We start from the raw sequence: 27629 nt of genomic DNA, 5'->3' as shown, positions 1-27629 counted from the left end.
AGAAAATACTTCCCAGGCCCCTTTTTTGTCCCAAATGGTTCAAGTCTTTATTTTTTAAGGTCCTATAAAAATTTCTAAGTGATAAATTTGAGAAAACCGCACATCTACACCCAAGAAACTTTATATTTTTGCATAAATTAATCAAACTTACTTGAATGGATGGGCATCTCCAGACTTCTGCACAGCAGCAAGGACATTCTTGTAAATCCTAAAACTAATAGTAACAGATAGTACAGCTAGAGAAAGGTAGGCTAGAACACTGAGTACTGAACAAATGGCCAAGGACAAAAGGATGAACAGCATAGACCCAAACACTACTCCTGTCTTCTTACAGTCTCTCCAGTAGATCAGCTCTAACACTGAAAATACACAACAGATAACCTGTTTATTCATATTTCATTATAAAAAGCTTAAGACTTTCCATGAACTCAGCATAGTGACTTATGTGTATAAATCTCCAAAGATGCTCATTTTGACACTGCAAGACACAGAAAAGATCACTGCTGCACTACAAAATGCAGACTGTAAAAAATAAGATGTTTGAATTCCATATGACATGTTGATGCAAGTTTGAGGACTAGATATGTTGAGAATGAGATGGAATCTGCTAATAATGGATGTGGGTCCTGCCTCAAGTAAATTGGAGAAAAGTTTTGTGAAAACAGAATGAGGGTATTTACTCACTATTCTATTATCAAAGAGGAAGTTTAAAAGACTACTCAAAGCTGGCCTAAGTCCCAAAACTGCTACAGAATTTGTTAAATCAAAATGGTGGTGTATTATGCATACCTACACCATACATTCAACAAAATAGAAAAGCAAATTACCAAGCTGTTTCTAGAAGACATGTATCTATAATGTTTTCTAAAATTGAGAAAAATATGAGTAATAAGTGAAAACCAAAATATGATCATTACTGCCTAAGAATGCCCAGATTAAACAAATGAGTGAAACTTGTTCCAAGCACCAGTTAAATGTTAAGGTGTTAGGGGAGTAACTAGATTTAAGGACTGTGCTAAGCCAGGCAAGATTTTTTTTTTCTCATGAATTCCAACCAGAAGAAAAATTTCTTGCCTCACTTTGCTTGGACTTTAATTCTAGTTACACTCCTAACATCTAATCCTTTATCTGCTGCTGGTTTGACTTCATACTTATTGAATCCTTGTTGCTAGTAATATTTACTACGTCATTGAAAGCAGGAAATAGGTTTTTAGTTATTTAAATTAAACAAAAAATCATGCAAAATATACGCATTTTAAAACGAAAATATACCAGGAAATAGCAAGAATTTAGAATTCTGCACCATTTATCCAATGGCTTCTTAGGGCCTTGTCCTTCAACTTTGACCCAAGATACTTTTGTTGAGCCCTTCAAGCAAAAGAAGGAAGGTCACCATCATTTTTATACCTCAGTTTTTGAGATACATCTTGCAATATGTGGCTTTATTCCCAATGTTCTATAAATACACATGAAAGCCATGTTTTTAACAGATCAAAAGGTCAAGCACAGTTTTAGTACAGCAAAAAGAAAAAAAGAAAAAGAGGAGTGTATAAAAATTGAAGATATTTTGCAAGACATTTGACATCCTGATTTCTCTTACATCTTTTTGTGGTCAATGCTTGGTATAAATTTCATGAAAATATTCATAAGCCTTCTGAAGTTATACACCTTGAAAACCAATTTTCAGATGGAAGTACAGCCAGAAAAGGGGATTCTGTATTTATATTATTTTGCTATAATACATTGCAGCAGGGGAAATCAAATATCTACATGTCTTACTTGTTAATTCACTGTACATAATAAATGAATGAGTTGATTTGGAATCTGGTTAACAGAATACAGAGACTTACTTACTGTACACCTTAGTGGTATTAAGTTTGATTGAAATACATGTAGATCAGGTGATCTAATGATTGGTAGTTGGCATACAAGGGTTAAAAAATGAAATGTACAGAATACCATTGTCTATTGTACTAAATGTGAAAATCATCACAGATGTCATGACAAAAATCGTAGGACTCTCCACATTTGCAGTGGAGACATATTGGCAAAACATTAGTGCTTACTGATTAAAAATATCTTTTAGATTATCTTATTCATAGCAGTAAAAACCAGCCAAGCTTTTCGACCATGAACTTTTAATCAATATACAGGTAAAGAATTCCATTAGAAACACATAGCAAGATGAATCAAAGTTCAGTAACAAATTGATTATTTGAAGTCACATGAGACAGAGTCCTAATGTCTACAATTAAAAGATTATATCCTAATCACCAATAATAATGGTTTGCCATGCACAAGTACCAATAATCAAACACTTGAATACCATGCACATAAATAATATAAAATACTAATTTCAATGCTTTATGGGTTATCTTTATAGATTTAAAACCTAAGTGATTAAGCAACGACTCATCCCAATGATTCTTTCTTTTAATGGGTTGACTAATACATTCATGTACTGGTCCCTACATGTATGTGATCATAGTATGTGTACATAATATATCTGTACTATCTCGATAATGAGTGGTAGAAATATTATTTCTAGTTAGCTTGCAGTTCTTAATGACATAGCAAAACAGATGTTATGAAGCTTAGAGAGGATGAGTATTAGATATGGCAAGGCATCTACTTTTTAAAGAAGCAAGTCAAGTAATATTCGAGTAATACAGCACAGGTTTAAATTTTACAAATCGATATCATACTATTCTATGTGGCCTTACAAGTACCATAATACAAGATTAAATTCTTTAAAGGAACCAAGAAATTCATCAACATTGATAAGGAGTTAATTGAAATTTACTGAAGACAATAATATCTGAGATATGCATGTACAATTTATTTTGATTTATACGGATTTGTTTAAGCCTTTTGATTGGTTATTTTTCTTTTGGGCAAGATTGATTATTTCCCATAGACTAACTTGGTGCTGTGGCCTCTTTTAACATCTATTGGTCTTCAGCCGCTTTAAAAGGTTTGGTAGCACTTATACTGACCTGATATTATGTGCTGTACATGAATAATAGAAGTTTTTTAAAGTCAAGGGCAATAGTATAGTATACAAAGTAAATCCAGCAATTTGACATTTTCAGTTTTAACCTTTAAACCGGTATACAAGTACCTAAGAGTCAACAGTAATTTCCTCTCAAACACTTTGTCATTATTAATAATATTATAAGACATAATGTATGCATTGTGAGGTCTTTAACATATTAAAAAGAACTGGACCTGACTTAATAAGGAATTTCAGACACTTCTATGAATGATGATGAAAATGTATTAACATTCATTCCCTATAAAGGCTATCTTCTTATTGTACTATGTATTTTATCCTTTTCTGCCAAGATCAAAAAATATATACATGAACTAATATATTGTTTTTTTTTCCTTTTGAATATAAAATTAATTAACAATACAACATAATAACTTAAGAATGTGATGATTTAGTAGGGATCCCATGCATTCAAAAATGCTGTTAGCAATATTTCAATTTACTAAAACATGCCAAACTTACAAAAATCAGACTCTTCTCCTATTGTGGTAACTTTATGATCTGAAGCTGAGTAACTTTCTTCATCTAACATTCAAACAGTCAATGTATGTTAAAATAAGGAAAAAAATAAATGAGTGTCAGAGATTTGTAGGAAAACCTATTGGTGTTACAGGTGTTAAATTAAGCCAAAATCAACTAAATAAGAAACATTCCAAGATGAAAAAAAAGAGTACCTAAATAACAAACAAAAACTAAAACTGGTATGGAAATTGTATCAAAGGAAGTTTAAATACAATATCAATCTAATAGACTCAATAATTGATGAATTCAGCCACTAGAACCTATAGTGACTGGATGGAACAATTACATGTATTAAGTCCTATTTTAATTATATTGAACAGTATCAATAAAATATATTTCATAAAACAACAAAAAATATGTAGGAAGTTCAAAATTTAATTTGTAAAATTCATACCCATAAATAAAGAGCTACAAAATCACATTGATTTCTTTATTAGCATCAGACCAAAATGCTACTGACTTATATTTTGCAAAATTTGGTTGCAAATATTTTTTGGTAAAATTTTGTTCATGGATAATTTTTTCTCTAATAGAAGATTGATGTTAACAAATGGGAAAAAAAACCATGTGTCCACTGTAGATTTCTATAAATCTTCAACATATTCTGACTTGATAAATACTTCATATTGATTTTTACCCAGACCTAGTTTTTCCTAATAAAATTAGAACTATATACATGTACATGTACACACTCACTGAGTGAAATACCCTCATAGTTACTTACATGTATATGTGGAATATCAAAGGTAAATAGTCTCCATTAAATTCGTCAAATAAAATTATCTCCCTTTACATACACTGAAAAATCATCTTGCTACATGCAAATTTTTGTGGATGTAAAACACCAAAAACTTCAGGTAAAGTTTAAACAGAATCCATAGAATGGAGGAGGAGTTTATAAGGAATGCAGAAAGACAGCCTACAGACAGCTCGAGACAAGTAAATGTACCCCAATACATTGTATGGGTATAAAAATTAGAAGAAATTTATATCAACTGGACACATCTGCCCCTGCAACTGAGAACATTCAATCAATCATTAAAAAGTCACAGAGCCAACAGAAAAAAACATCCAACAAAATACAACACTGTTAACCAGTGATGCCAGGATAAACAAAAGAAATAAGACTTCAGTGTAAAATGAATACTAAAGTATAATAAAAAAAACTCAATGCCCCTGGCCTCAGTGCCACAAAACTTGAAAATATTATGCAGACAACATTCTACCGTACACATATAATTTACATGGTAGCTCGATTCCCTGTCCAGGAATTTTATGACAATACAACAAATAGAATATTCTTATACTTATGAAATTGTTCAAGTTTTGTGGCACCAGGGCCTAATGCCTTATGGCAGGGAACACAGAAATGATATAAACCACCTCCATCTGTATGAAACGGATGGCCCTACTAAAAATAACTTTGAACAGAGATCAGTAGAGGGAATTTGATTCAAATTTTTGGAGACTATAAGGAGTTGACCAGGCTTTACCGGTAAGTTAGGACCACAAGTTAGTGTTTGTTATAGTTTTGGTTACTGACATGTAAGTATGACTACATCAAGAAAGGTTTGACTTGTATACAAGTTATTATGAAAGTCTAACCATAGGCACCCAGGGGCTTGAATAGCTCACCTGGTTCAGTTTTGCCTTTCAAAGGCAAAATTCTCACAGGAGACATCCTACAACTTTGATCCAATGGACATTATAGGCCTAATCATAAGATCATTTCATCAATTGTAAATTTTTTTCTTTACTCAATATAGACTAGTCTTCAAGATATTGGCTAAGGACTGCAAAAAATATCACTTCACAAGGATCATTTAACCAATTGATACATTGTAGTTTCTTTTACTGCATATAGTTTTCAAGACTGCAAAAAATGCAATATTTTTGCCTTTCAATGGCAATTACTTTAAAAAAAAGATCTGTCAAATAACTTTGACCCATTGGAGACGATTGTAGAACTCTACAAGCTTTTGAAAAGGGTCAAACTGATTTTACAATATTTATTACTCAGGGGTTTCATTAATTTTTCGGGCAGGAGGTACTTTACAGAAAGTAGGAGGTATCAAATGAATTCGACAAGGGGTCTGGGGGCCACCTAAGGCCCCCAGTGGGTCCTGGGCAATGCCTTGGTGGGGGGTCCGGGGAGGGGGCATGAAGCCCCCCTGGAAGTTCTTGGAGGTTAGCCATTTTGAGATTTAAATTTTGACTTGAAAATATGAGATTGTCTACAATATTTGCTTCAGTTTTGATTAGAATATATGAATTTGAAATCAAGATATATGATGAATCATAACTGATTTAGTCTCAAAAAACAGAAAACCAGGAGCTCCCCATGATTCCCACCAGATACATTTCTAGACTAATGCTGAGAAACTTTGCTGACTGTTTAATACTATGCCATTTTATATGAAATTTTGATAAATGTCATATTTTGTTCTTAGGCTTTTATTTACTTGTTACAAAATTTGAATACTAACATGTGCAAATAAAAGCATAGGAACAAAACTAAACATTTATTAAATGAAATTCCACAATATGTGGTGGTTCCTAGTGCTGATTATTTTCATAATAAAACTTTGTTTTTTATTGCCTAATTATTACTGTGACATGTAGAGCAATTGCATGTGTCGCATTGTGAATTGTTGGTCTAAAAATCATAGTCTGATAAGAAATTCTTTGCTTCTGAAAAAGAACAAGGCTGGCAGTTTTAGTCTGGTTGACTTTTAAACAGACAGAATTTTTTGAACATTACTGTGTATTTATTTCCTATTATTATCTATTGCAGTGTTGAATCTCCGATCCAATATTTTTTTATATTCTTGTGAGCAAAGTTCCAGAACGTTTTTACCAAAACTCCCCCTCCCCGCCAAATCAAATGGTCGTCCCTTAAATCATATTCTGTAAAAGTTTGTTTCACGTGTTGACCCGTTGTCAACACTAAAAATTCCTGCCCTCGTCTGCACAAATCACAACAAATATCGAGAAAATGATGGGTGTGGGGCTCCAAATACCAACGGCATTTTTTTATGTTTTCATAAAATCTTCACTTGTGTTTGGCTTTTTGTTCTGCACAAAATAATCAGTGATTAAGTCACCACGTTTTCCAAAAATTGACACTATGTTAAATTGTCGTAGGTTAAAGAGCTTTACCGATTAGATTCCAACACATACCTTGACAAAGACACCAATTATATAAACAAAAATAAACACTAAAGATCACGATTTTTAAGACATACCCGTAGAGACAGCTCAACATTTGCAAGTAATTAAACAGTCATGAAAGGTGTTTTTTCAGTGAGTGAAATAGTATTTAAATCAGTAACCTAATAAGGCACACTTATATACAAAAATCAGCTTTACAATGTATATCTACAAGTGATTAGAACAATCTGGAACTTTCTGTTGTGGAAAAATTTTACAATGGACATTAATTCCTCCTGCCTACTAGTTCACCATGGCAGGGAATAGGTAATTAATTTTGAATTCCATACATTGACCATGAATGACCTCTTTGTAAAAAAATTCTTGTCCAATATTTTCATTGGCACATGCAGGGTTTAGCCTCATTTTTCACTTGGTATTTTGGTAGCCAGTATGTGTATAGTTCTGCAAGTTCAGTAGAAATTTAAGTAGCCAACACCAAATTTTAGGGGCCATTGGTAACTGGGTCCCTACTAGTTTTTAAACCCTGACATAACTCTCTTTAGTATTCTTGCCTTAAACAAATAGGCTGTTTTTTTCTTCTATCGATGTGGATATTCTACTTAACTATATAGAAGGAAAAGAATTTTTACATAAATACATAGTAGGATGAAATACGGATCATTAACCTACTCAATTGCTCCTGTGCCTCCAGCCTACTAATTCTAATGATTTGATGACTTTAATGAATATGAATAACTATTGTTTACATGGTCATGGTAAAATGTCAGTTACAAATACTATACATGTATTCACTCTATTTTTGGGAGACAGGACTACAAAAAATGTGGTTAAAATCCTCAACCTTTGGTTATTAATGGGAACAGGTAATTAAAATAAAGAATAAAAGGTTCAGCAGAATATCAAGTAGTACTTGTACACTGTATATTCCTTTTAATACATACCTCTTGGGTCAACATTCTTTAGCCAAGAAGCTGATTCTGAAAAAAAAAATCCACAATATAGCAAAAGGGAAAAGGAAGTACATGCAAGCTATATACTGCAGGTAAATTTACTAGGAAAAAAACCAGTAACTTCAAATTAAGCCAGCACTCCACAGTTAAGTTTAGTTTCGCACTTTTGGCTAGGGATGAAAAATGACATAAATGGAAACCGGTGGTTGCTATAGTGATTAAAATGAAGAATCTATTGTTGATAAAACATTTTCTGAAAAAAGGTGACTTTTAAAAGTATTTCGCAATGTTTTATATATTTTCAATGTTGAAAGGGCTTTTTTTCAATGACAATTTGACTTCATTGTGAAAGTGAAAGTAAGTCAATTTTTCACCATGCTAAATTTAATAAGTGGATTACAAAGTGAAATAGCTCAAAATCTAACCGGCGATGTCCATATGAGGAAGGGGTTTTCGAAGGAAAAAGTTTGAACACTTTCAGGGGATGAAATAAAAATTTCAGACATTTTACTGAAAATTTGATATTTTTAAACCTGATTCTATTAACTTTTTTGCAAATTTTCCCATATTTTTGCATGGTTTCTATGGTAACCCTACATGCTGTGGGTAATTTTTTTCCAAAATTTTTTTACTGCATTCTGAAGGCCTAGGCTTTAGCTATTTCTAGATATATAGATTTACAGATGGTTGACAATTTTTTTAAGTGATAAATGTTACAACGCATCAGATTACAAGACCAAAATTAGGCAGTTCTGCAATAGTGTGGAGAGCTGGCTAAAACTTCACTCGAATTATCTCCCTTTGTGAATTCAATCTATAACTAAAATTACAAGGTTCATGCACAATCAGAACTCTTGAAATTTTTTTCATGTCTGCTGGACAATACGTCCCGCAAAAATTGACAAGGTGCAGGACTTATCAAATTCTTGCCAAACCTCCCATTTCCACGACAATTACTCTTTTACACAAATGGTTCATCTCAATCAATAGGTATCTGTTATTGAGCTCCTGACAGCATTTTTAATTGGTTTAACCCTCTTTTTAGTTTTGTTGACACTAAAACTTACTCATCAATTCATAATGTTTCTTCCTTACCTTGAAGAAAAGAAATCTGATTTTTTGTTCAGAAGGCCAGTTTTTTAATTTGTTGGTTTAAGGATTTTTTGACTGGATGAATTCAGGTCAGTCGGAAATAAATAAAAAAATAAAATGGAAACTAGATATGCATATCCACTTTTAAAAACTTTTTTTTTTAATTTTCAAAAATTCCATTACCTAACCTGACACAGTGTAGAAGTGATACTCTAATCTACTCTATGTACCTACACATCATTTATAAACACAAATTCTCATTCCAAATATTTAAGTGTCCAATAAATTCAATGTGCAATACTTAAACAATACTACTTTCCTTTAATCTTAGGTAACTATAGCCTTCCTTACAGTATGATATAGTTAGGTTAAAACAAAGGTGATAAAAAGTGACCAAAAAGTTAAGTTAAATAAAAGTGGAAATTGAGTTTTAAAACAGGGTTTGTCAAAAATAAGTACTTTTTAATTTATCATTGGCCATTGTTTTAGTGTAAACAAATTGTGTTACAGAAGGACTAAGTGACAAGTTAATATCAAAGAAAAAAAACTGACAAAGCACAGGAAGAATTCAGGGACAGAAAATTGAGCTTGCAAATGGATTTCATTAAAATGAAGAAAAAATAACTTTTTTATTTTACACTTGTCTTCTGTTTTCATAAAACAATTACAGTGAGAGACTACATTACCTTTAAACAAAATATAAATAAATTGGCTTAAATTTTTTTCACTGTGAAATTCCCTTTAAAAGTATCCTGTGATTTAAAAAATATTTATAAAATTTCAGTAATTACGGAAGGTGAAATGGTCTTCAAAAAAAAAGAAAACAGCAAATTACGTTTTTAATCGAATTTTCTCAGTTGTTTTATAAGCTCTCTAGCATATTTTCACACAAACCTTCATAGCTTTGATTTTCCTGCCAATTATCTCCCCAATACTTATCTACTTCCTGTTGAGAGAAAAAAACCAAACCCACGGTGTTTTTCAATGTGTTTTTAAACTCTTAACCATTTACAGGAATTGTTTACATTCATTCTAATTAAATGTTTTGATTTCATCATCTAGCCAGTGTTTACTTATGGAAGCGGTGAAATTTTATGCAGTCATGTTTGTTCAATCTTCTCACTTTGCTTTGTCAGTGTTGAATGAACAAAACTAGAAGCAGGCATTGTCAGTTACTTTATTTTAAAAAGTAGATGTTACATTTCTGCACTTTAAAACAATAATTGGAAAACTGAAATTCAAATTTAATTTTTTTTCTCCTATCTGGAAAAATATGTCAGCAGATCAGTAAACCAACAAATTTAAAAAACTGTGGTCTAAATGTGATGAAAAGAAATTGTATTTTGCATATATAAAATAATCATACCAAAGACTTTTATGGTAAACAGTCTCTACAAGAAAAATCCTTGACCACACCAATTCACGTTAAAATGCTTGAAGTAAATCTCTGATAAATTTCATTTCTGATAAGTACGTTTCAAATACAACCTATAAATATCTTTATTTTAATTATAAGTTTTGATAAACAGTTCGAACTTTCATTGATGCCGACCGATGTTTACTCCCATAAAAAAAAATCCCTTGATGAACCTCGCACGTATAGTTGTCTATTTTTAGAAATTTAAATGAACACATTGTTTACAATGTCTCCAAAGTGTGTCTTGTCATCAAATGGATTGCAATTAATTATAATTACTCAAAACAGGACTGTCATGAAGTTTGTATCAAGGATAAATATCTTTTTTCACGATTTTCACATTGTATTTGTCAATCTTTAATACCACGTGCTAATTGTCTGAACCACTGTTTTAATGTGCAGATGCCTTGAATTGGATTAAAGCTGCGCAAATCAACTTGTATCTATTTCAGCAATTGGATTAAGAATTTGCATATGTCCTCTGGACTCCCAAATGAATTCTTGAGGTCAGTGACCTGGAAGCTCGGGTACTAACGTCCATAGTGTCAGCAGAGATCAATGAGATTAACTAACCGTGCTGGGTGATTTTTCACCCAGGTCAGTGGTTCTCTGTTCACAATTAACAACTGGCATATATGATGTCCTAGCTAAGTGGGTGTAACACTCACATTTCACTGTGAAAAAATCTGTCTGGCACCGTGTTTCACAGACTAATAAAGATTTAAAACTCCGACTTCAGTGTTAGAGAAACACAAGTTGCTGAGTGTAGTGTATCATATTTTAAATATATCACAAGGGTTGTTTGAATCGTAATTTAAAAATATGATTACCATCTATTTTGTAAAGGATGAAATCATTTTGGGACAAAAAGTCGATAGACGAAAAATAAAAGGTACATGTATGATCTACCTTCATAGTTTTTGTCAAGTGGATAAATGATAAAAAAATACTAATTGCATATACTACAAATACACTACATGTATCTACAATTACCTGATGGTGGACTGCTTGAACTGGCTTTAGATGACTCTGAGATATGAAAAAAATATATTTGTATTAGATGGTAATTTGTTTTAAAGCAAAATTTACAAAATATTGCATATTCATTATCCTAATGCATATAAGGTAATTTTCATGCATATCTCATTGACTGTAAGAACAAAAACAGCACAAATGGACACTATACCAAAAATGACCCAAATAAAGATTTTGAATTTTTGAATGGATATAGGCATATTATATGGTAATCTGACACCCTATTGCATTTCATTACAATCCTGCAAATAAGGATGAGTTGTGAACAACACATTAGCTGAAGTTTTTCTGAAAAATTCCTACATGTATGTTCTAACAACTCTCATTTCTACAATTTTCATAACAATCCTCCATGTTGTTAAAAAGGTGTTGTAGACAACACATCAGACCAAGTTTTGCTGAAAAATGATTAACTTCCAACAACTGTCATTTCTACAATTTTTGTCCAAACATACATTTTTGTAAATTCCTGACAATACGAACATCTCCATATGGTAATCTAATGCGTGGATTGTGGACAACACATGTTGTACTAAAAAATAATAATAATAATATATATATATATATAAAAAAAAAATAAACATGCCTAAGTTCAACAGGCATCATTTCTAAAATTCTTGTTCAAACATTAATTACTAGAAGAATGCATATCTCCATCAACAGGGGAAAAGATTAATGGTCTCCCACTTGCCAATAGCAACCAGAAATGTGCCTGGACGACCCGGGGTTATATTAACTTTTTGGGCTGGAGGTACATTACACAAAGTAGGAGGTACCAAATAAATATATTCCGCAAGGGGTCTGGGGGCTGCTCAAGGCCCAGTGGGTCCAAGGGGCAAAGCCCCCGGGAAGTTCCTGGATTTTAGCTTTTTTGTAACCATAATTTTGACTTGACAATATGGGATTCAGTCTGCAATATTTGCTTCTGTTTTGTATAAAATATATTAATTTGAAATCAAAATATATGATATATCATAACTGATTTAGTCTCGAAACCCCTAAATCCAGGAGCTCTGCATGTTTTCCACCAGATCCAATTCTAGACTAGTGCTGATAAACTTTGTTGACTGTTTAATACTATGACATTTTATATGAAATTTTGATCAATGTCATATTTTGTTCTTAGGCTTTTATTTACTTGTTACAAAATTTGAACACTCACACATGCAAATAAAAGCATAGGAACAAAACTAAACTGTTAGTAGTTGGAAGATGCGGTGCCCAGCCTTCAGGATACCTGACAAAAGAACTCAGAGTATGTCCTACTAGCATCTGGGCTGCTCTGTTGATGTTCAGGTCTCTTCCCAGACCCCATGTGGGTCCGAGAGCATTTCCCCACTCTAACTGTGAGAGTACATGCAGAGTGTGTTGTAGAATAACTATTATGGGGTTTTTAATGTCCTTGACTACCCTGTCGGGTCTCGCAGAATCTGAACAAAATTAATCTCTAGAATATTCAAACAGCCTACTGTTTCATGTATTAAAGTTTTGAAATTATATGAATTAGTTGTATAATTTTAATTCATTGAAAGAGATATATTATCCAAAGAACATTTTTAACTTCAACTGCACATTTTAGGGTTTTCCATGATGCATATAAATAGGGAGGCTATGGAGTGAATGAGTGAATGTGTGTGTGACAACAAATCACACGATACAGTGAAAAAAAAATTACTAAGGAACTGACTTTTATTCCTGTTCTGCATCTTGATGTTGCACGAGGGTCTTCAACAATGAACAAATACTAGTAGTTCATACCCTCCAACAAGTATTTTTATGTACCACAACTTTGTCTGAAAAAGTCTGGGCTACCAACCTTTTTTCTGGGCTACATGCAACTGATTTTATAGTTAAGTAGCCCAGGTGGCTACTAGCCTCAAAAAATTAATCTTGACCCCTGATGAGGTTATATTACATACCAAAAAGATTCATAACAATGCTACAAACACCAAATTAAAATAGGAACCTTTCTTCAGAAGTAAGTACAATAATATCAAAATTTCATGATGATTGGTTGACCACAACTAAAACTATTGCATGAAAACCAAGTGTCCGTGGATGGCTGACAATAATGCCATACTACATGTAATATACATGTATGACTGTAATTTTTTGTGGTCTAATAAAAATGACTGTCATTTAATTATGTTTACTGGGTTGTTTACATAGATACACATGAGTGTTAATTGATTTAAAATTGATTAACCAAACACAGACATGGTGTAATCATCAGAAGTACTGACTACTTTTTATTACTTCAATTTCATTACATTTTGAATGCTAAATTCTTAGTATTTTCATCAATTAATTAAAAGTAAAGGTAAATTTTACCTGTTCACCTGGACAGGTAGCTAAGTTAAATAGGTATTTAGTAAATTATTGACTTATGATTAGTATTTTTTGACAAAAAAACACTTGAGGTAACTATTTTGTTAGTTTATCAGAATTGTCGTATAAGAATAAATCTTTATATTTTCATTCAAGAGACTGGTTATTCCTTTAATAATAGTGCATAAAATGCAAAAAGTTGTTATTTTCCTTTTTTTCCAATGCAGAAAAATGCTTTTATTTATTCAATTTCAAAAGGGAAAAGTGAAAAATGAGTTAAAAAGTTACAAATGTCACATTAATGGTTTTCAAATTTGTACTCAAAATAAAATTACAAAATTTGTATTCAAATTAGAATTTGGTGAATAAATTATACCTACCTGACATATGTAAGATAGAATTTCATTCTCTCCGGCATTCAGCTCGTCCGAAGTTAAAATCAGCTGATTACTGCTGATCATGTGACTTCCAGTTTTCTTCATGCTTCAAGTTTCTTAGGCGCATAGAAAGACACCTTTAAAGAACTGAAACATGAAAGGGGTGGCTAAATTGGGTGGGTTGTTACATATGTCAGGTAGGTATAATTTATTCACAAAATTCTAATTTGAATACAAATTTTGACATTTTATTTCATAAATTAACCGACCTACCTGACATATGTACCACAGAATTTACTATGATTATAAATTTGACTCACCCCAGGCTGTGGTTTCTTGATGAAGTTCTTAAAGCTTCTGTCAGCTCTGAATTCACCAAATCAGTTCATATATATATATATATCAGATTAAAAAATCACCATGAACATGTCCCACATGTAATGCATGACTTCCTGTCTTGTATTACAAAATCAAAAGTTACTTATATAACATTTAATCACAATAATTAAATTGTGATATTGGCCATTAAAATACTTATCACCAACCGAAAAAAAAAAAATCCATATCCAGCAGCTCACCGGGTAAGAATTTAAACACTGCATATTCAATTAAACACTTATAAAATCAACATTCACATCCTTCAAATAAAACTTAGTGAATGTTGTGGGCTGACTCCAATCATCACTTTCCTTCACATTTTTCATTGTTGCTCCTTTAAATAGTGCCCAAGAAGGGCCAACAGATCTAGTCGAATTTTTCCCACTGTTTTCTTTTTCTTTTTATATGCCTTCTTAATAACCTCGACTATCCATCTAGAAATTGTCTGGGCTGAAACTGGATTATGAGGTTTCTTAATGCTCAAAAATAACTTCATTTCTTTGTAATTATCCTTAGATCAAAGCTCTTCTGCCTGTTTCAAATAATAATATAAAACTTTTCTTAGGATCCAGTTCCTTATTTTTTGGAAAAGTGGGTATAAATATTTTTGCATTTTCATGATAAGCACGATCCTGTTTTGAAAGTCAATGCTGAATGAAAGTCACTTCTTTCTCTTGAACATTTACGGACTGCTAACCTATTTTTAACGCCTGAAGATCCCCGTATCTTCTTAAAGTTGTTCTTGCATCTAAAAATACTGTTTTTAACATTAAATATTTCATCTTCTCCCATGAGACTGACAGAGCCTCCAGAGCAAATGTTTTTGGATCTCTTGTCCAGGGGCAATACACTGGAGTCTGTCGATTCTCTGCTGATGCAAACAAATCTACCAAAGGTTTCTTGCATAGATTGAAAATTTGTTGTGTCGCCATTGGAGTCCATTCTGTCAACTTGACATTGAACCGGCTTAACTTGTGGGCCAAAGTGTTTTTGACACTGGCAATGTCTGCTCCTTTCAAAATTATGTTGTTCTCTATTGCTATATTCCACAATTTCCATGCTATCTGACATAGTTTGAATGAGCTTGGCCCCCTTGTTTGTGTACGTTTTGGACACATGTTGTATTGTCTGACCTTATCATAACAGTCTTGTTTCTTAACATGTGAAGAAAATGTTTCACAGACAAAAGGACAGCCTCTAACTCTAGATTGTTTATATGTTCGGTTTTCATCTTGTCCGACCAAAGACCCTGAACAGTCTGGTTGTTCAAGTAACCTCCCCAACCTGTCAATGATGCAACTGTTGTTGGTGTTTATGATGCCGCTAACATCTTGAAAATTCGCCCCTTCAACAGATTTGCATCACTCAACCATCAATTCAGATGAATTTTCAGGTCCACTGTCGTCTGTACTATGTAATCCAGACTCATTTTCGAGGCACTCCATTAATGGAGAAGATGAAACTGTATAGGTCTCATGAACAAACAACTGTTTGGGATCAATTCCAGACAAGATGCCATCATTCCCAGTACTTTCATATATTGTCTTACAAAATGTTTCCCTCTCAGAAGATTATGAATTTCAATCTTCAATTTTTTATCCTCTCTTCTGTGGGAAACACTTTCCCTTTGTTTAACTTGAACCTCCCCACTATGTAAGTTATATTTTGAGAGGGTTTAAACTTGACTTTTCCTTGTTTACTATAAAACCTAGTTGAATAAGGAGATTTAGGATCGACTCTTGATTTTGAATTAAAACTCTTTTAATTTGGTTCACAGCCAATCAATCTTCCAGATATGTTGCTAATCTTATGCTCTGTTTCCTCAAATGGGCTGCAATTGCTGATATTATCTTGGTAAAAACTCTTGGTGAACTTGTTCTGCCAAAACAAAGAGCTTTGAACTGATAAACTTTCCCTTTCACACAAAACCTTAGATACTTTCGGTGTTTCGGAAAAATCGGCACATGTAAATAGGCATCTTTCAAATCTAGAGTTATTCCCCAATCTTCTTGTTTTACTAAATTTAAGACCTTTGTCATTGTGTCCATTTTGAAAGAGTAATCCAGGAAACCAAGGTTATAGCCGTAATCAAGAGAATGTAATCCAGGGACAAAGACCAGACATGGAAAACAGACATACACAACAAAGAACATAGAGTAACTAAAATCATACATACAAAGTAACAAAAGTAAATGAGCAACTCAGACTCCACTAAAAACTGGGAGCATGGACCAGGTGCACCGGTAGGGTAAATGTCCTCTGCTTTTCTAGAAACACCCGCCGAGTTGCTCATAAAAAGTCAAGTCCAGGGTAGACAAACAAGGAAAGGAAAACTATGACCCGTTGAATAAATCCGTTTTCATGGTGCTGATGGATACACCATAACGATCCACGAGTTCATGACGACCACAAAACTTCTGTAGTGATGACTTCAATCTTGTAGCAACATAACCCTGTTCCAGAAGCCTATTTGTTAGAGTTGAAATCCTGTTTCCAAAGATACTCGTTTAAAGGCCGAAGGTTTATCACTGGTCTCAATTCCCCGTTTTTCTTTGGAACCAGAAAAAGTATACTGTAAAAACCGCAGTTGGTTTGACCTTTTGCAACAGGTTCGATTGCATTTTTTTCTCTTAAATTTTGTATTTCTTTTTCTAAAAGTTGAAAATGCTTTACATTTACACAAGTTTATTTTATTCCCTGAAACCGAGGTTTCTGAATAAATTCCAGTTTGTAACCTTTTACTACAGAAAGAATCCATTTGTCAGTTATTATCTCTTCCCATGTAATAAAGAACTGAGACAAACGACCTCCTACAGCTATCTTCAGAAACAACATTAAATTGCATATCTTGTAATTGTTTTTTCCTCCTCAAAGGACTTTTCTGTGACCACTGTTGTCAGTTTTTTTCTGCGGAAACTGTTTTGAATTTTCTGACTTTCTCTTTTCACTGGCATTGTTTTCTTGAACTTATGGGATACGAAAAGAATTGAATTCTGACCACGTGACTGATTGTCCACCTTTGTTTTTTTTCAAAATATTGTTTCTTGTTTGGAACAGATTCAGTGCTAGTCATAGATTTCCTCTTTTTATTTGTAACTTTATTGTCAAATTTAGGAAGTAACTCAGCAAATGTTTTCTTTTTTTCCTTATTTAACTTAAAGAGTTGATTCTAACTTTTCACCAAATACACCATTCCCAACTATAGGCAAGTCAGAAATATCTGTCCTGCCAAATTGATCAAGAGATTTAGTTGTAATAGCAAATGCATCACGCACCTGTTTGATCGTACTATCTAAACTATCAGGCCCCTCTGACAAAATTTAAATTAATGTACCCAGACTTTGTTGTGTGTACATCTGCATAATAATGTCCATATAAGCAGCCTGTTGACCCCTATATGCAATTTTTTCCACCATCTTGTAGGGTTGAGTATACAAACTTTGGCATGATTTAGAAAAAGTAGCATGTTTATCATGCTTGTTTATCAAATATGACTCAATCATATCATCTAGTGACGGTACTTGAAGATACTTCTCTGTGTTTTCGTCAACTTGAAAAGCATCTTTATTTTCCTCTGAAAAAGCTGTGACAGAGTTTGGTTTTTCTGTTCTCCAACTCTCTGACCAAACTTGTTTCTGAGACTCATATAAAGTTATACCAAATTTCTTTTCAGATTTATTTGTAACCGCACCTGAACCAAACATTATCTGACTTTGTGTCATCATCTGATTCTGCCAAATTTGATATTTCCTTAGCATTTACCTGCAAAGAAACTCTCTCATCATCAGAATCAACTTCCTCTTCTGATTCATTTTGAGACATAGATTCATTTGGTCTTTGTAATGAACTCTCGTCATTTTTATCATCATTGGTAGACTTTGTGGTTGTACCAAATTTCTAGTGGTCACTGCCGTAAATCTTGAAATCCTCCATTTTTGTCTCGAATGACGTACATGTATGGAGTTCTTGCATTTTATTTGACCATTTCTTGTCTAAAAGTTCATATTTGGACTTTTTCTTTCTACCCGAACTATGTTTACTAACAGACCTGCTATGGCTGGCTTTTCCTTTTCATGTATTTCCTCATCCCCATTTATAGCTGATGACATTTCTCCATCGCTAACTGCACTATCGACCTTAGAATACGACATTATGTGAATGATATAAAGTGGAACGATATTACAGAGCTGAAAACATGTGCAAAAGTCTTTTGCGCCGAGAAAGAAAATTGAAGCATGAAGGAAACCGGAAGTCACATTATCAGCAGTAATCAGTTGATTTTAACTTCTGGACCAGCTGAATACCGAAGAGAATGAAATTCTATGGTACATATGTCAGGTAGGTCGGTTAATTTATGAAATAAAATTGAATAAGTAACTACATGCAGAATAAAATTTTCAAAAATGAATTAACATAATACAAAAAAATAATACAAGTAAATGAAGGCAAATGCATCAGAGTTAGGTTTTCATATTCAGAGAGTTTTGACTTTTTTTTCACTTTTTTAATTTGGTAATTGGTGAACTGATTATAGGATTGGCCAAAGATATAAAGAATTTAATCACAAAAGTGGTTAACTGCACTTACATACATGTATATCTGAAAATTTATGATAAGTACATGATTATTTTTAACATTTGCAGTACAGCAAATCTTTTTTCTTCTAAAGAGTTAAGACTTAGATTTTTTAAAAGCAATATTAGATATATTCTATAATTTTTATAATATGCAATATCTATAAAATTATTTAATTGATGGGTACACAATAAAGTAAACAAACCTTGATAGATTTATAAAGTAGTAGCACCTGATGCTTAAAGTTTTCAATTTACCCTCAGGTTCATTCTGAGTAATTAGTGCCAGGCTTGGTGTTTTAGTAAAACTGGTAAGAAAATCTGTTATATAAAAATTAAATAACTGTACTTAAGATTTTCTTTGTTAATTTTTGTTAAATTTTAGCATCCATATATAACAAAGTAGATATGGTCTATAATATTCAGGCCCCAAGGCTTAATCTAAGTCAGAAGTTAGAACACACTGTTAATTAGTTTCACAGTTAAACAAGTGAATTAAAAAAAAATTCTGATTTTATCTCGAGCTTTAATGTTTTTATCAATTAAACTAATGACCTTGAAAATGCACATTACCAAATATGTAGAAAAGAAGTTGGTGTAATGTAATGGAGCCTGATACACACTGTGATTATATATTCAAATTTGCTTTTTTTAAATCAGGAAAAACAATATTTACTTAAATGCAAAATTTAATATTAAATCAAATAACATTTAGAAAAAAAAAGTTTAGTTTTATATTTAAAATTTTGTAAAATATGAAATTGACCAAAAAACCATGCTTTTAACTCATTTTTTTTTAACTTTTCTATTTTAATATCAATTTTAAAATACTGAGGTTAGCCATCTGTGTGTGATAATTAACTTTACAGGTAAAACCACCAGTAGATCCATGTACCCGTTCAGTTAATTAGTCATTTCCTGTTGTATATTGTTTACAGGTGATGCTGGGGGATGGGGGTCCTGTTAATTAGGAGCCAATAAGCAATGAATACCTGGCATTGGATGCCAGGTATGAGGTGTGCCAGGTATTTATCGGACTATGCTGCGAGCTGGACTGTATACAATTTTTTATACTAAAAAAAAGCGTTAGTTAATGATGTGCATACATGTTCACTTCTCCCAAAAAGAGAAGTCACTTTTCCCTGTTTTTCTCAAGTACATGTAGCTTGATCCCTGGGTGTCAACACAATTGTTTAATTGTCCGTTGCTGCAAATTTCCTGTCAATTTTAATATACAAAACCTAGCTGGCAAGAAAATCACCAACTAGTTATCTTAGTTGTAAGATCAAATAAAAAAATTGGAAATTGTGACATTGGCCAAGCCCAACATGATCCCTGGTCTTGTAACAAGCCCCAGTGCCTGAATTCGTAACTGGGTAATGTTCAATGCTAACCTTTCATTTCATGTAAACTTCCCATCCTCATACAAGCAAGAAACACATGTAGAACACACGTATATGATATTTAAGAGGTACATTTTTATCTCGTATGAAGCTACAACTAAGCTATGGCAGAAAACACGGCACAGACCTGTAGCATAATGAGGAATAGTAATATATAATTATGCAAATCATGTGCGAATATAAAGTACTGAAGTTCTGAGTACAAGAAGTCGCTAACAATATTAACAATTTAAAAAGGGACACAATTAATGGTGGCCCCGTGCAGGTCCGGGTGTTAAAAGAATAGGCCTGCAGCAGTGCTAAGCTTGTCGTAAAAGGCTACTAAATAGTGCTCAGAACCCTAGCCGGGGGCTAGGGCGCTTTGCACACAGAGCAACTGGGATGTGTGCCCCAGGTGGTTGAATGGGGTACCCCTGGCGTGTTACATGCTGGGGTTGTCAGACTATAACATGGAAAACCTGACCGCAAACCATAGTGTTGCACTGTGTTGGGAAAGATGCCACGTTTCTCGCCATTAAAGAACCCTACTGTGGTATTCTCCCGGAGTACGAACCATAGGGCTCCGCCACATGAGGCTAAATTGCCCGACCCTACCCACCTCCCCCTATTTCCAGTGGCAATCAGAATTTGTCGACCCCATTGTCCTTATGTCCCATCCCTTTTTCATTTCATCATCATTTCATGTTCAATTTATCATCATCTGAATATAGCTGAAATATTGCTCGGACGTTAAACCCCAACAAACAAACAAAACAATTAATGGTCCATGGTAGTTTCCAAGAAATTTTTTAACTTAAAAGGTTTGTTTGTTTGTTTTGTTTGTTGGGGTTTACGCCCGAGCAGCAATATTTCAGCTATATTCAGGCAACCTTAAAAAGAGAATCAAGTTTGTTGAAAATTTAAATCCAAGTTTAGCACTTTGCCAGATTCACGATACAGATGATTTACAAAATCATTCATGCTCCAGCCATAAGGACTTGTAATATGATCAAATAAAAAAAAGGCTGCAGGGACGGGGAAATTCTTACCAGAATAGCACAAGTTAAATTACCTGCGACAAAAGGCTTTGGTACTTCAGGTTGGGATTCACTTTTAACCGTGCTATCTTCAAAGGCAGACATTAGATCTCTAGGGGGAGCTGTGGGAGCCGGGGGTACACTAAAGGGGTCATTCTGTGCAAATGTAGGTAGATTGGAACCCATGTTGAGTAGATCAGACGTTTGATCGACCGTGTCGCGAATACCGGATCCGTAACGGTCAGCTTCTGCTTCCTCACCCAAAATGCTTGACGAAATTTCTTCATCCTGCTCCGGAATCTTATCAACTTTTTCAAATTCCTCTGACTGGAAATTGTTGTCACTGTGAAAATCACCTAACAGGTCATCTGCCATTTTGTTCCAACGATATTTGGGATATAATTACGTTAATCACACTGCAGTCCCGTGCAATGGTTGCAGAATGACGTATTGCCATGCGCAAGACATAAATTATATTCGGAACTTTTTTTTGGGATTGTGCCCCTTTTCCCGCTGTTATTTTTGATTGTTTGTTAGAACAATTTTGATTGGTTTAAAATATTGGTTTTGTCGAGTGATATTGTAGTTTTCAAACAGTGTTTGGAATTTGTTTGAGAAAATGGCAGGAAAACCGAAGTCAAAAAATGGGTTGAATTGCAGAACAAACGGTATTCATTCTAAAATTGAAAATGGATTTAAAGCGAAGGTATGGATGTGCACTTTAATTAAAAAAAAAGAAGCATGTTTTTTTTTCTTGTAGTAGGATTGATAGACAGTTGAAAAAGCCGGCGTTAACTTACACGCTGTAGCTATCCCGAGCGATGAAAAAAATGTGTACACAAAAAGCCATTTATATGTGGAATGTCACTTTACTGATTTTATTTATTCTAAAGTGATAAAGTTCATTTTTAAAGATAATTTATTTATTGACCAATGTTAACATTAATCAAAGTCAAAGACACGACTCGACACGCCCAAGTAGACTTTTATATTTTGTAAACATTCTAATTATTCCCCTTTGTAAATATCCATGGTTGTCAAAACAAATCAGATCTGATTTTTGAACTTATTGAAAAATTACGTAACTTAAATACTTCATGACATTGCTTTTGGTATATGAAAAAAAATGAATGTAAGATTTTATTTTATTATTTATGTAAATGGAAGATTTTTATCTTTAGTCATATTTTGATTAATAATATGATGTCAATTGTCATCATTCATGAGAATTGAAAACCTGACCTGCCATTTTCCACTTAATAAGTTGAAGAGTTGGAGGTCAAATTATCAAATTATATTTGATGTATGATTTTACTTATAAATATTTAAGTTCTTTTATTGAGATAAATGTTACTTTTTCTTTAAGCTACATGTACATGTACAGAGTTAGAAATTGTAGCCTGCCTGCCTGCCTGAGACTGGCTATTACTAGTATTTGGCTAATTTTAGCAAAAATCTATATAGTCATATAGTAAATATATTGACAAATTGTATTCAGGACTGGCTAGAATTTGAGTGAGTTTCCTACCCTGACATGTGCTAGTGGCTAAATATTTAGGGAAAAAATACCAATCAATTTTCTGTAACATGTATACATGATATTGAGTTACTGAACCTCTACCTATGTCATGGAGCAGGTGCACAGGTTGGGTAAGCATTCTCTGCTTTTCTAGAAACACATACCAAGTTGCACATAAAAAGTCAAGTCTGAAGTAGACGAAAGAGGAAAGAAAAACTATGACTTGTTGAACAAATCGGTTATCATGATGCAGATTGATACACCATAACGATCCATTGAGTTCATGATGATGACCACGAAACTTCTGAAGTAATAAAGAGAATTATGATTGTTGAAAATTTCCAAGTAAAAAAATTAAAGTATATTATAAGATAAATTTAATAAGACCAAAAAGTACAAAGGTCAACAAGTTTTAAAATCAAGGATCATATGAATATAGTAATATAAAGTCCCTGATAAAATAAAAGAATTATTTCTGGAGTACTACTACATTGTACATTATTATGCATGTGAAAAGTGACTAGTAATGGCTTTAGATCCTGGCTGAGACTATAGCTAAAAAGCTGCTTTATATATGCATATATATGATGAATGAAGATTACAGTATTTTGATGAATTGACAAAAATTACCCATCAGTGGACTTACTGTTTTTTTTTTTTAAAGAATCATGTTTTGGGACCCATTTTTGCTCAAATTTCTGAAAATTGGAGACAAAAATTGGCTGCTGGCAATTTTTTTGAAAGCCAGGGCACCCCCTTACACCTGTGAAATTGTTTGTACACAGACATCACTTACATGTACTTGGATCATTAATTCATCAGCCGTAAAATTATATTCTATGGTTTAATGTACGGATAGTTGGTCTGAAATGAGCATTCATTATTCTCTAACTTGATATGATAAATTATGTTAAGTACATCTTGTGCATGTACTTTGAAACCTACTACCAGGTGTAATCAAAATTACTGTCTCCACAAAAACATGATGCAAATTGCATTTATCAAGTCAGATCACTGGTTTGTTGACATGGCTGTCTCTGATTTGGTAAATACACACACAAATAATAGTATGAAAGGGTATTGTAGAAATGGTGGCCAGTTGCATTTTCTGAAAGTAAAATTGACATAAAGCATGTAGAGTGATACACATGCCCGAGTTGTAGTCATTGAATAATAATTTGTATGTATTCCCTATATTCATTCATAATTGAGGTTATTTCTAATATAATAATTTTTCATAAACAGAAAAAATATTGCAGTCATTCCTTAAATACTTTATAAGCTATATACATGTATATCTTAATGTACATGTAGTTCATTACAACTTTTTTTTTTTCAGAATAATTTTGAAGATGAAGCTTTTGTAGAAACCTTTGAGGAGACACCTCTTATAATTGCTGTTTTAACTTACTTGGGATATGCTGTACTTGTGGTTATTGGGCATATTAGAGATTTTTTGAGAAGTCTGGGTATAGAAAAGATCAAATCATGTACAGAACCAAAGCTTGTGGTAATTACAATATTAATGTTGTCAAGTAATTTTACAACCAAATAAGTGTTATTTTATCTTTGATATTATCTTTTTTTAATATGATGTATTACATGTAGTGATATTTAAATACTAGTAATTTATGAAAAGAGTAATCAAGGGAACCAAGGTTATAGCGGTAATCAAAAGAATGTAATCCAAGGACTAAGACTAGACATGGAAACAGACATACACAACAAAGAACACAAAGTAACTAATCATACACACAAAGCAACAAAAGCAAATGAGTAACTTGGACTCCACTAAAAACTGGGAGCATGGATCAGGTGCACTGGTAGGGTAAGCGTCCTCTGCTTTTCTAGAAACACCGGCCAAGTTGCTCATAAAAGTCGTCCAGGGTAGACAAAAGAGGGAAGGAAAACTATGACACCTTGAAAAAATCAGTTTTCATGGCGCAGATGGATACACCGTAAAGATCTACAAGTTCATGATGATGACCATAAAACTTATAGTGGAAACTGAGATCAAAGGATCTAGCTAAACGATATTCTTTCTTATGGATCAGATCAGCTATAAAGTCAGCCTCATAAGAGTGAATGAATAGGTCAGCAAGTAGAGGAGCACAATTTGTTCCCATTGGAATGCCAACCATTTGTTAAAAAAAGTGCCAACCACAATGGACAGATATGTTGTCGATTAGAGATAACCTTTAAGCTTGTTTCTAATTAAGGTGAAAATGATATAGAGATAAGTCATTTCTTTTTAAATTATTTCTTATAAGGAAAGTACTTATATCATTGTATAAATATTAAACATACTAATTTTAATAAGCCCCCTTTTGATGTAGGCTTTTGATATTTTGCATGTGGATTAATCACCCAAAGATGGTGTGTCATGTACCATGGATATTGACCTATGACCTTGAACTTTGACCTCAAGGTCAACTTCCTGTTTTCCTGTGACAAAATCGTGTCCTGGCTGTAACTTTTTTGTCTTTCAATGTGAGCTTTTGATATTTGGCATGTGGGTAGTTCACCTAAAGACAATTTGTCGCATAACATGGAAATTGACCTGTGGCCTTGAACTTTGACCTCAAGGTCAAATTCCTGTTGTTTTTTTTTTTCAGTGACAAACTTGTGTCCAGGCTGTAACTTTTTTGTCTTTTGATGTGAGCTTTTGATATTTGGCATGTACATATATGTAGGTAGATCACTTAAAGATGATGTGTTGTGTACCATGGATTTGGGCCTATGACCTTGAACTTTGACCTCAAGGCCAAATTTCTTTTTTTTTTGGTGACTAACTTGTGTCCAGACTGTAATTTTTTTGTCTTTTGCTGTGTGGTTTTGATATTTGGCGTGTGGGTAGATCACGTAAAGATGATATGTTTTATACCATGGATAATGGTTTTTTCAGTGACAAATTCATGTCATGGCTGTTACTTTTTGTCTTCTGATGTGGGCTTTTGATATTTGCTGTGTGGATGATGCTGTGTCGCGTTCCATTTAAAGTGGATTATGACCTTGATTTCCACCTCAAGGTCAAATTCCTGTTTTTTCATTGACAAACTCTTGTCCAAACTTTTTTTGTCTTTTGTAGGCTTTTGATATTTGGGATGTAGGTTGATTACCTAAATCAGATTCATATACAACAATGTATATGGCTTAATTGCCATGGAGTGGGGCACAGAGATTGATTCCATCTCAATGATTTCAAGTTAAAATAGTTGCCAATTAAGAAAGCTGCAACTGTTCAACAGTAGCAGAGATACTTTTGGTGAATAGGTTTCTTTTTTTATGAAGTTGCATTTCTATTTTCATTAGGGATATGTGCCATTATACCAGAGCTGGGAAAGCTTTTACACAAGAAATTTGTATAGGAGGATACGAGACTGTTGGAATAGACCAATATGTAGTGTGGCTGGTGCAGAAATGGACATCCTTGAGCGTACTTCTCCTGATAATGGATGGAATTTTGAGTAAGCTTAAAAAGGATTAAATTAGAAGTAGACTTACAACCAAGCATATGTGTAAAAAATGAATCATTTGTACATATACAAACATTTATTATATAGATAGCTGTGAATTATCCAATGTTCTTAGTGAAATAAATTGATAAATCACATGTGAAATAAATTAGGTAATTTCACTGTAGGGCTTTCTTCCTCCAAAACTTCGTAACAATTTTCTCTTGTCACATTAACTTAATTTGATTTTACTTATGATTTGGAATATCAATCCATCAATTACTAATTAAATTTTTTTTTTTAAATAATTTCATTGAGAAATTTATTTAATAAAAATGATAATCAAATTAGTTATAGAAAATAACCAAAGAACACCTTGAAATTTAACTTGTGAACAGAACAAGTTCTGTACATTTGTAAAGTAGCTGTCTTTGTTATAATCATGGAAAATCTGCAAAATGTGCTACACCCCAAAAAAAGGCTACATATTTTTATTTTTGTAATTAAGATGTTTTAAGAGACTATATGAAGAAATGTGTATTTATTCATTCAAATCTGTCAGTGCTTAGGGGATATTCAACATTGAAAATCCAGTAGATGATTCTATTGTATTTGACTGTCATTTACAGAGAATTTTAGAATTTTCAGTGCATTCTATATAATTTTTATTTCCTATGAACACAGGTTATATGAAAAACCAAATGTTACTTTCTGTTTATTATGGCAATTTAAACAAAATATCAAAAATAAAAATATGTAGACTTTTAACCCATGGATCACATTTTGCACGATTCTTAGCTGGAGGTGTTACTTAAATGTTTGTAATTATGGTGCAGGGTAAAAATCCAAAGACCATATTCCTAGGACAAAGACACTGTAGGCCACACACAATAAAGGACATGAAATAACCAAAATAACTTGTGCAATCTTTGACACTGATGATCATATTTTTGTTATTCACTCGTTCCAGTTAATTATCATATTATTATTATGCCCCTGAAAAATTGCGTATTTGATGAAATACTTATTAAATGATACATGTCTATTTTTAACATTGTGAAATTTCAATATCTTCATTGGTACTTGAAGTGAATATGCATTGTTCTTCAATGTATATTCCAGCAATATTACCCTTAACCTATATGTATTAGTTTAGTTTAGTGATGTGGATGGTATTGACACTGTGAAATGAATCATAGATAAGAAGTCTGTCAGCTTTAAAACATTAGTGGTAACAAAAATTATACGAAAAACTTGATTTGTGTTTTTTTAGGCAATAGAAGTGCTTTGAAGTACCTTATTGAATATGTAACATCATTGCTTATTGAGTACATATT

At 32.9% G+C, this 27629-nt stretch overlaps 2 protein-coding genes across 9 annotated transcripts in view; one reads left to right on the top strand and one right to left on the bottom strand.

The window, feature by feature from the left end:
- Positions 1–21775, bottom strand: part of LOC148623761 (reticulon-1-A-like) — a 36920-nt gene extending 15145 nt beyond the window's left edge. Inside the window, exons 1-5 of one of the 6 annotated variants that reach the window (XM_088565845.1) lie at positions 21354–21775; positions 11201–11236; positions 7690–7725; positions 3515–3577; positions 152–359 (exon numbers count right to left, since the gene is read on the bottom strand). In XM_088565845.1, the coding sequence (XP_088421971.1) occupies positions 152–359; positions 3515–3577; positions 7690–7725; positions 11201–11236; positions 21354–21693 (683 nt within the window). In that variant the 5' untranslated portion in view covers positions 21694–21775. The remainder of the gene's footprint in view (positions 1–151; positions 360–3514; positions 3578–7689; positions 7726–11200; positions 11237–21353) is intronic. The other 5 variants (XM_088565849.1, XM_088565847.1, XM_088565846.1 and 2 more) reach the window with 5 other exon arrangements.
- A 140-nt stretch (positions 21776–21915) lies between these two features.
- LOC148623760 (serine palmitoyltransferase 2-like) overlaps positions 21916–27629 on the top strand; it is a 32947-nt gene continuing 27233 nt past the window's right edge. For 2 of the 3 annotated variants that reach the window (XM_088565837.1, XM_088565836.1), the window contains exons 1-3: positions 21916–22024; positions 24177–24347; positions 26150–26304. In XM_088565837.1, the coding sequence (XP_088421963.1) occupies positions 21938–22024; positions 24177–24347; positions 26150–26304 (413 nt within the window). In that variant the 5' untranslated portion in view covers positions 21916–21937. Of the gene's footprint in view, positions 22025–22328; positions 22451–24176; positions 24348–26149; positions 26305–27629 lie in introns of those variants that run through there. The other variant, XM_088565838.1, reaches the window with a different exon arrangement.

The sequence above is a fragment of the Perna viridis genome, chromosome 2, assembly GCF_037379345.1.
Source record: "Perna viridis isolate PV_CMFRI_1.1 ecotype Kerala chromosome 2, ASM3737934v1, whole genome shotgun sequence".
Classification (NCBI taxonomy): domain Eukaryota; kingdom Metazoa; phylum Mollusca; class Bivalvia; order Mytilida; family Mytilidae; genus Perna; species Perna viridis.
Note: the sequence above shows the minus strand (reverse complement) of the source record. Positions and strands in the feature narration are given on the sequence as shown.